The sequence below is a fragment of the Lynx rufus genome, unplaced genomic scaffold (genome assembly GCF_022079265.1).
Source record: "Lynx rufus isolate CCGP_SWC_20201006 ecotype Redwood Valley unplaced genomic scaffold, mLynRuf1.p SCAF_17, whole genome shotgun sequence".
In the NCBI taxonomy this organism is placed as follows: domain Eukaryota; kingdom Metazoa; phylum Chordata; class Mammalia; order Carnivora; family Felidae; genus Lynx; species Lynx rufus.
This window is the reverse complement of record NW_025814831.1, coordinates 41,016,405-41,025,668: the sequence shown is the minus strand read 5'-3', so window position 1 is coordinate 41,025,668 and position 9,264 is coordinate 41,016,405. Positions and strand designations below refer to the sequence as shown.

Sequence of the window (9,264 nt, the reverse complement as noted above, 5' to 3'; positions counted from 1 at the left end):
AGTTCTACGTTTTCTGCCCCCCCCCCTTTTTTTTTTTTTTTTGCTGCTAAAAAGCTTTATTGTTTTCATTTGGTCCACAGCTTGGGCGAGGGCTTCAGGTGGTTAAAAAGCAGCCTAGTGGCTGCAAGGAGAGACTCAGGCACAAGCCCTGGCACCTGGGGAATGCCAGAAGGACCCTCTCAAAAGCTGCTGGGCTCGAGAGACTTCTAGTCGTGCTTGAGGGTGAGCCTTTCGAAGAGATACTCGCCCAGCCCAGCGTGGGGTCCGGACAGCCTGCGGAGATTAGTCAGGTGGTCGCCCATCTTCTTGATGAGTTTCGCTTCCTCATCTGGAAAGTGATTCTCCAGGAAGTCACAGAGATGGGGGTCTGCGCGGGCAGAACCCAGGGCATGCAGATCCAAAAGGGCCTGCTTCAGCTTCTTCTCCAGAAGCAGGGCGGCTTCCATGGCGTCCAGGGTTTTACCCCACTCATCTTGGGACAGTGTCTGCACTTCCCGGAAGAGGGCGCGGCCGCCGAGCTGGTTTTGAGTCTTCAAGAGACGCTCAGGGCCCTCCGGCTTCTCCTCAGACACCTCGCTGGAGAAGTGGTCCAGGCCTTCCGGACCACTTGGTCACGGTCGAACTAGAAGCCCAGGGAGAGGTAGGTGTAGGAGGCCTGCAGATGCATGTCGACCCGGAGGTTGACGGCGGCCTCCACCTCGGTGGAATAATTCTGACGAATCTGGGAACTGGGTTGATCGGTAACGAGGAGCTAAGTTCAAAATCGGGTGTTGGCTGGTTCCGGAGGCAGAGGGTGGGCAAAAAGATGGCCCAGAAGGTTGCAAATGGAAACAAAGGTTGGAAGGTTGTCGGAGGCCGGTAGAAGGGGCGTCCCTGGGTCTGTTCCGTCCAAACACTGAAGCAAGAGACAGATGCGCAGGACGGCGGGCACACTCTCCTATGTTTTCTTCTAAAAGTTTGAATATTGTAATTTGACAGTTTGGCATTTTTAATTAAAATTTTTTTAAGTTTATTTGTTTTGAAAGAGGGGAGGAGGAGGAGCAGAGAGAGAGAGAGGGAGAGAGAACCCCAAGCATGCTTCACACTCTCAGCGTGGGGCCGATGTGGGGCTCAAACTCATGAACCTGTGAGATCATGACCCCTGCTGAAATCAAGAGTTAGATGCTTAACCAAGGGAGCCACCTAGGTGCCGCTGGCATATTTAATTTTGACACATTTATACTTATGAGCCATCTTTAATTTTTGTATATGGTCTAAGGAAAGAGTTAACTTTGTGAGTTTTTTTTTTTTAATCCTCGTAGTGCTGGTCTCACATGTTAAAAAAATCCAAACAAACATATTTTCTTGTGCAGAATTGCATTGGCACCTCAGAGAGAAAATATTCAATATTTTACCATAAATATGTTAGATGTAGTTTTTTGGTATTTTTGTAGATAGCTTTTGTCAGATTAATAAATTTCACATATATTCTCAATTTGCTGAGAAGTTTTTCCTGAGTGCATGTTTATTTTATCAATGAATTTTCTGTATCTAATGAGATAATTATATGGTTTTTCTCTTTGTTAATGTGGTGAATTATATTAATTATTTTAGAATGTTAAATCAACCTTGCTCCTCTGGGATGAACATACTTGGTTATTGCATTTTTAAACAATCTCTGTATTCAATTTGCTAGTGTTTTATTTAGAATTTTTGCATTTATATGCAGGAAAGATTTTGGTTTTGGCATCAGATTTATGTTAGCTTCATAAGACAAGTAAGCTGGTGTTACCTTTTGTCTAATCTCTGAAAGGGTTTGAGGGAAATTATCATTATTTCTTCTTAAATATGTGGTACAATTTATCTTGAAAGTCACCTGGGCCTGGTTTATTTTTTATGGAATTTTAACTATAAATTCCATTTCTTTAGTATATATGAAAGTATTAGCATTTTACTTCTTTTTGTATCAGTTTCGGTAAATTGTATTTTTTGAAGAATTTGTGTACATTGTCAAATTTATTGCCATAAAGTTCACTGTGTTCTCTTAGTATCTGTAGAATGTGTAGTAACATGACATTTTGAAACTCCTAATACTGATTTTTTGTGTTTTCTCTCTCTTTTATTGACTTTTTAAAAAGATTTTATTTTAAAATAATTTATACAGGGGCGCCTGGGTGGCGCAGTCGGTTAAGCGTCCGACTTCAGCCAGGTCACGATCTCGCGGTCCGTGAGTTCGAGCCCCGCGTCAGGCTCTGGGCTGATGGCTCAGAGCCTGGAGCCTGTTTCCGATTCTGTGTCTCCCTCTCTCTCTGCCCCACCCCCGTTCATGCTCTGTCTCTCTCTGTCCCAAAAATAAATAAACGTTGAAAAAAAATTAAAAAAAAATAAATAAAATAATTTATACACCCAATGTGGGGTTCAGACTCACAACTGTGGGATCAAGGGTTGCATACTCCACTAACTGAGCCAGCCAGGTGCCCCTCTTTTATTGCTTATGTTTGCTAGGAGATTATAGATCTTATTATTCCATTAAAAATGAATTTTTAGCTATGATAATTTCTCTATAGTATGTATACTTTCTATTTCATTGATTACTGTGCTCTCTTTACTGTTTCCTTTCCTTCTACTTTAAGTTTAATTTGTGCTTTTTCAAGTTTTATAAATTTCCTTTCCTTCTACTTTATTTAAGTTTAATTTGTGCTTTTTCAAGTTTTATAAAATGAAAGCTTATTGATTTTAATTTATTTTTATTTTTCTTCAAGTAAGCTCTACACCCAATGTGGGGCTTGAACTCACTACCCTGAGATCAAGAGTCACATGCTCTTTGGACTGAGCCAGCCAGGTGCCCCTAGAGTACTGATTTTCAGCCATTCCTCTTTTTTTTTAAAATGTATTCATTAGAGGCCATAAATTCCCTTCTAAGCACTGCTTTAGCTACATCCCATAGCTTTTGGTGTGTTTTATTTGCATTATTCTTCAGTTCAAAAAAAATTTTTTTTTATTTAAGTAGGCTCCACACCTAGCATCGAGCCCAATGCAAAGTTTGAACTCACAATCCTGAGATCAAGACCTGAGCTGAGATCAAGAGTCTGAAGCTTGGGGCTCCTGGGTGGCTCAGTCGGTTAAACGTCCTGACTTTGGCTTAGGCGATGATCTCATGGTTTGTGAGTTTAAGCCCTATGTCAGGCTCTGTGCTGACAGCTCAGAGCTTGCAGCCTGCTTCCTATTCTGTGTGTGTCTCTCTCTCTCTGCTCCTCCCCTGCTTGCACTCTGTGTGTGTGTGTGTGTGTGTGTGTGTGTGCGTGTGTGTGTGTGTGTGTGTTACTCAAAAATAAGTAAGCATTAAAAAAAAAAAGAGATGCTTAACTGAATGAACCACCCAGGCACCCCAGTTCAAAATATTCTCTAATTTCCTTTGTGATTTCTTCTTTGGCCACAGGTCATTTAGAAGTATGTTCCTTAATTTTAACACATTTTGGGATTTTCTCCTTATATTTCTGTGTCGATTTCTAATAGTTGGAAAATATACTCTGTATAATTTCAGTCCTTTGAAATTTGTTGAGTTTTGCTTTATAACCCAGCATATGGTCTATTTTGGTGTGCTCTTGAAAAGAATGTGTATTCTGCAATTATCCGGCACAGTGTTCTCTGAGTTTCAATTAGGTCAAGTTGCTTAACAGTGTTGTTTAAATATATTTTCATTGACAATTTGGTCTTTTTGATTTTGGTTACTAGGAAATGTGTGTTAAAATCCCTAATTATGGGGACACCTGGGTGGCTCAGTTGATTGAGTGTCCCAAGTTCACCTCAGGTCAAGATCTCAGGTCAAGATCTCATGGTTCATGAGTTCGAGCCCCTGGGGCTTGAACATGGGATTCTCTGCTATCAGCACAGAGCCTGTTTTAGATCCTCTGTCTCCCTCTGTCTGTGCCCCTCCCCCACTAGCACGTGTGTGCGCACACACACTCTCAAAAATGAACATTAAAAAAACCAATTATGATTGTGATTTCATCTATTTCTCTTTTTAGTTTACTTAATTTTTGTTTCATATATACATATTTTCTTATATTTATTTTAAAAGAGAAAGAGGGTGGGTGTGAGTGGGGGGTTGGGGCAGAGAGAGAGAGGAGATAGAGAATCCCAAGCAGGCTGTCAGCACAAACACGATGCTCCATCTCATAAGCCATGAGATCATAACCTGAGCTAAAATCAAGAGTCAGATGCTCAGCCTACTGAGCCACTCAGGTGCCCCTCATGTATATTTTTAAATATTTTATATGTAAGGAATATCTATGCCCAATGTGGGGCTCATACCTACAACCCTGAGATCAAGAGTCACATGCTCCACTGACTGAGCCAGCCAGGAGCCCTAATTTTTGGTTCATATATGCTAAAGCTATGTTATTATGTCCATACAGACTTAAGATTGTTAGGTTTTCCTATTGAACCAGTGCTTTGATTATTATGAAATGTTCTTTCTTATTTCTAGCAACACTTCTTGCCTGAAAGTACATTTTGTCTTATAAATATGTCATGCCAGCTTTCTTTTGATTAATGTTTTCATGCTATGTCTTTTTTTCACCCTTATACTTTCAAGTTATCTGTGTCTTTATGTTTAAATGTATTTCTAATGAACAACATAGTCTTTTCTGAAAAACTGACATCCACTTACTTATAATGAGCTTATTGACATAATTGGGTTTAAGTCTACCATCTTCTATTTGTTTTATTGATTTCATTATCTTTACTCTTCCTTCCTGTTTTCTTTTATAGTAATTAAGTCTCTATTTTATTTTGTCTCCATTTAATTTTTGTTATTTAGTATCTTTTTAAAGAAATTACCAAATGGTATATATTTTTTCATTTTTTTTCCTTAATGTTTTACCAAATGGTAAGTTTAAAATATTAAGTCCTTGGGACTACCTAGGTGGCTCAGTCAGTTAAGTGTCCGACTTCGGCTCAGTAATGATCTCACAGCTCCTAAGTGTGAGCCCTGCATCAGGCTCTGTGCTGACAGTTCAGAGCCTGGAGCCTGCTTTAGATTCTTTGTCTCCCTCTCTCTCTGCCCCTCCCCTGATTGTGCTTTGTCTCTCAAAAATAAATAAACATTTTTTTAAAGTTAAAAAAAAGTTTTAGAGTTAATTAACATAAATATAGCAAAATTCTTAAATCTATTCCTAGGCTATTAGATGCTATACATATTTATATTAAACATTTATTTTATATATTATTTATAACATCTTTTACTTTTATGTTTTGTTTTTTTTTTAATTTTTTTTAAAGTTTTTTTTTTTTTTCAACGTTTATTCATTTTTGGGACAGAGAGAGACAGAGCATGAACGGGGGAGGGGCAGAGAGAGAGGGAGACACAGAATCGGAAACAGGCTCCAGGCTCTGAGCCATCAGCCCAGAGCCCGACGCGGGGCTCGAACTCATGGACCGCGAGATCGTGACCTGGCTGAAGTCGGATGCCTAACCGACTGCGCCACCCAGGCGCCCCTTACTTTTATGTTTTAAAGATTTTTTTTTAGTGTTTATTTTTGAAAGAGACAGAGTGTGAACAGGGGAGGGGGGAGAGAGAGAGAGAGAGAGAGAGAGAGAGTATATCCCAATAGGCTTCTCGCTGTTAGCACAGAGCCCGACTCAGGGCTCAATCCCATGAACTGTGAGATCATGACCTGAGCTGAAATCAAGAGTCAGAGGCTTGGGGCACCTGGATGGCTCAGTCGGTTAAGCACCTGACTTTGGCTCAGGTCATGATCTCAAGGTTCATGAGTTTGAGCCCCGCATCGGGCTCTTTGCTGACAGCTCAGAGCTTGGAAGTCTGCTTTGGATTCTGTCTCTCTCACACACACACACTCTCTCTCTCTCTCTCTCTCTGCCCCTACCCCACTTGCACTCTCTCTCTCTCTCAAAAATAAATAAACATTAATAAAAAAAAGAGTCAGAGGCTTAACCAACTGAGCCACCCAGGTGTCCCTATATTTTTTATATTTAAAAACATTTGTTTTTTATTTAGATAATCTCTATGCCCAACGTGGGGCTTGAACTCACAACTGTGAGATGAAGAGTTGCATGCTCCACCGACTGAGCCAGCCAGGCACCCCTATGTTAAAAAAAACTTTTAAAATCTTCTATATGATTACTACTGGGAATCTAGAAAAGCTATTATCTTTTATCTGGCTTCTTTATTGACCTCTCATATTTGTTGTAACTATTTTCATTATTCCCATGGATTTTCTAGTTTAACCTTAAATCATCTGCAAACAATGTTAAATGTTAAAATTCCTTTCAAATATGTCTTAGTTGGGGCGCCTGGGTGGCTCAGTCAGTTGAGCATTCAACTTTAGCTCAGGTCATGATCTCATGACTTGTGGGTTCCAGCCCCACATCAGGCTCTGTGCCTCAGAGCCTGGAGCCTGCCTCGGATTCTGTCTCCCTCTGTCTGCCCCTCCCTGTCCATGCTGTCCATGCTCTGTCTCTCTCTCTCTCAAAAACAAATAAACATTAAACAAATTAAAAAAAAAAAGACAAGTATGTCTTATGTTGAACCATATGAAATTGTCAATATTTTGCCATTTTGTCCTATAGAAATGACACTTTCATATGGTTTAACTTACTGTATCTTTTCTGCCCTATATTTATTACCTTAGCTTGAAACTCTGTAATAACACTGGATAAAATCAGCAATAGAGGACCTTTGTGTTCTTCCTAATATTAATGGGAGTGTCTTTTAACATTTAATTTTTTAAGCAAAAATATGATGTTTAGGGCTGTGTTTTATTACATTAAGCAAGAGTTCTTCTTTTTCCGGTTTCTATAACTCTTAGGAATGTCTGTTAAAATTCATGAAATATCTTTTTGCTCTCCATAAACATGTACTTATGGATTTTTTTCCTTTATTAATAGAAATTATATATATAGATTGCTTTTTAAAAATTTTCTTTATAATAGTTTTTAAAATGTGCTACAAGATTTACTTTATATGCTTTTATTATCATAGAGACAGCGCATATTCATGTAGCAAAATTAGAAAATGTAGAAAAGCAAGTATAAGAAAATAAAATTTTATTCCCACTATGTAGAGATTAGCAGTGTTAAAATAAGTAGATTTCTCTGTGCTGACCATCTCAAATTCCATGGGAAATGTCTTAGGTCATGGTGTAATGGTTTTTTTTTTTTATTAAAAAATGTTTATTTTTGAGAGAGAGAGAGACAGAGACAGTGTGAGTGGGTGAGAGGTAGAGAGAGATGGAGACACAGAATCTGAAACAGGCTTCAGGCTCTGAGCTGTCAGCACAGAGCCTAACGTGGGGCTTGAACCCGGGGACAGCGAGATCATGACTTGAGCCAAAGTCGAACTCTTAACCGACTGAGCCACCCAGGCTCCCCTGATGTAATGGTTTTTGATACATAACTGGATTCATTTCATTAATAGTTTATTTATAATGTACTTATTCTCATTGGTGAATTGTTCATGGTTCTTTTTGTAAGTCATGGACATGTTTGAAAATCTGATGAAAACCTTTACCCTTTCTTCAGAACTACATATATGTGTGCATTTGTGTGACATATACACACAATTATCCATTCGGTTTCAAACACTGATGGACCTTCTTGAAGCTCCATCAGGAATATTCCAGGGTCTAGAAACTCCAGCTTAAGAACCATGGTCTGATTTTCTTTTTCCTTTGCCAGGTTCTGGTATAAGAATTGAGCTAAAATTGGAAGCTCTTTCTTTCTTTCTTTCTTTCTTTCTTTCTTTCTTTCTTTCTTTCTCTTTCTTTCTCTTCCTTCCTTCCTTCCTTCCTTCCTTCCTTCCTTCCTTTCTTTCTTTGCCTTTCTTTCCTTCCATTTCCTTGCAGATTTGAAAGAATTTGTGCCTAAAGTCCTCTAAAGTAGGGGCACTAATTTCTTCATCTTACCCATATAGAATCAAGTTTTATTAAATAGTTTATGGATGAAGAAAAAAGAGTTTTAAGTATATTTTCGTAAGGTCTTTAGTAACTTACAAAATGATCAAAATTGCATGAAAGGGTGGGGGAACCTGAGGAGTGTTAAATGGTCTACACTCCGTATCTTTCATTGAGGGCAGTCAAGAGTACTCCTGATGGTTGATAAACCAAATAATAGAGACATAGCATATTAGTTAGAGTCCTAGATAGTTCCATGAGAAGGACCCAAACCAGAAGTGGTCCAAAGTGACTAACTCCCAGGCCCAGAACTAATGGTTATGGGCTGGAAGGAAGAGAGCAGAGAGACTTATACTTGTCAAACTGTACACTCCCTAAATCTGCAGGTTGAATTTTTATTTCCGTGGCCATGTTTTTTAATTTATATATTAACAAAAAGTAGAATGCCATGTAAGAAACCTATAGGATAAAATTTCAGAGGAAAATCCATGGAAATAATTATATAATTATTACACAAGAAAGACTGATAACAGGTGGCCAAGATTTCAACTCAAGAAGCCAGAAAAAGAACAACAAAATAAGTCCAAAGAAAATGGGCAGAACTAATACAGATGAGAGTAAAAACTAATAAGGGAGAAAAAAAAACAGAGAAGAATAGAAACGAATAATAAACAAAATGTAAAGCAAGAGCTGGTTTTTCAGGACAGAGACATTTTAAAACATTAAGAGAGATATTTGTGGGGCACCTGGGTAGCTCAGTCAGTTAAGCATCCGGCTCTTGATCTCAGCTCAAGTCTTAAAATCAGGGTTGTGATTTCAAGCCCTGTGTTGGGAATGAAGCCTACTTAAAAAAAAGGAAAGGAGGGAGAGAGAGAGAGAGATTTGTAACTTTGATTAAAGACAAGTTTCCTAGTTTCAACAGCAAAAGAAAAGTACCTTTTCCCACCTTCTGAATATGTGAGTCTTCATACATGGTTAAGACTATGGTAAAACAAAAGCAGTCTTTAATGCTACTTCCTGTTCTCCTCTGGCATGTGCGGTTCTGTAGTCCATTGCAGGAGAAAGTGGTCCCTGGCCTGCTCCATCGCACCACTAGCCACTTCTCCAGCCAGAACGTCAGGCATCTCCCATCCCTGCTCCACTCTACCCCATTGCTTTCTTGCATCTTATGTGACAGTAGGATCCCTGTATTTTATTTTTCTGTAATAAACTGTTTTCCCAATCCTGTCCCAAAAGCTTTTAGTGTGTTCTCTTTATCCATGGTGTTGTAAAATTCCAGAATGTGTCCAAGTATGAATCTTTTTTTCTTTTTTAAATTCACCCTATTGTGTACTTAATAAGCCCTTTTAGTCTGAAGTTTTACATCTTATAC

The 9,264-nt window shown here is 38.9% G+C and overlaps 1 protein-coding gene across 1 annotated transcript; it reads right to left on the bottom strand.

Moving 5' to 3' along the window:
- Positions 1-206: 206 nt before the first annotated feature.
- On the bottom strand, positions 207-9,057 carry LOC124512270 (ferritin light chain-like). Its single transcript, XM_047079753.1, is given in 3 exon segments — positions 207-601; positions 604-751; positions 8,839-9,057. Coding segments are annotated over 3 exon segments (762 nt in total).
- Positions 9,058-9,264: the final 207 nt, after the last annotated feature.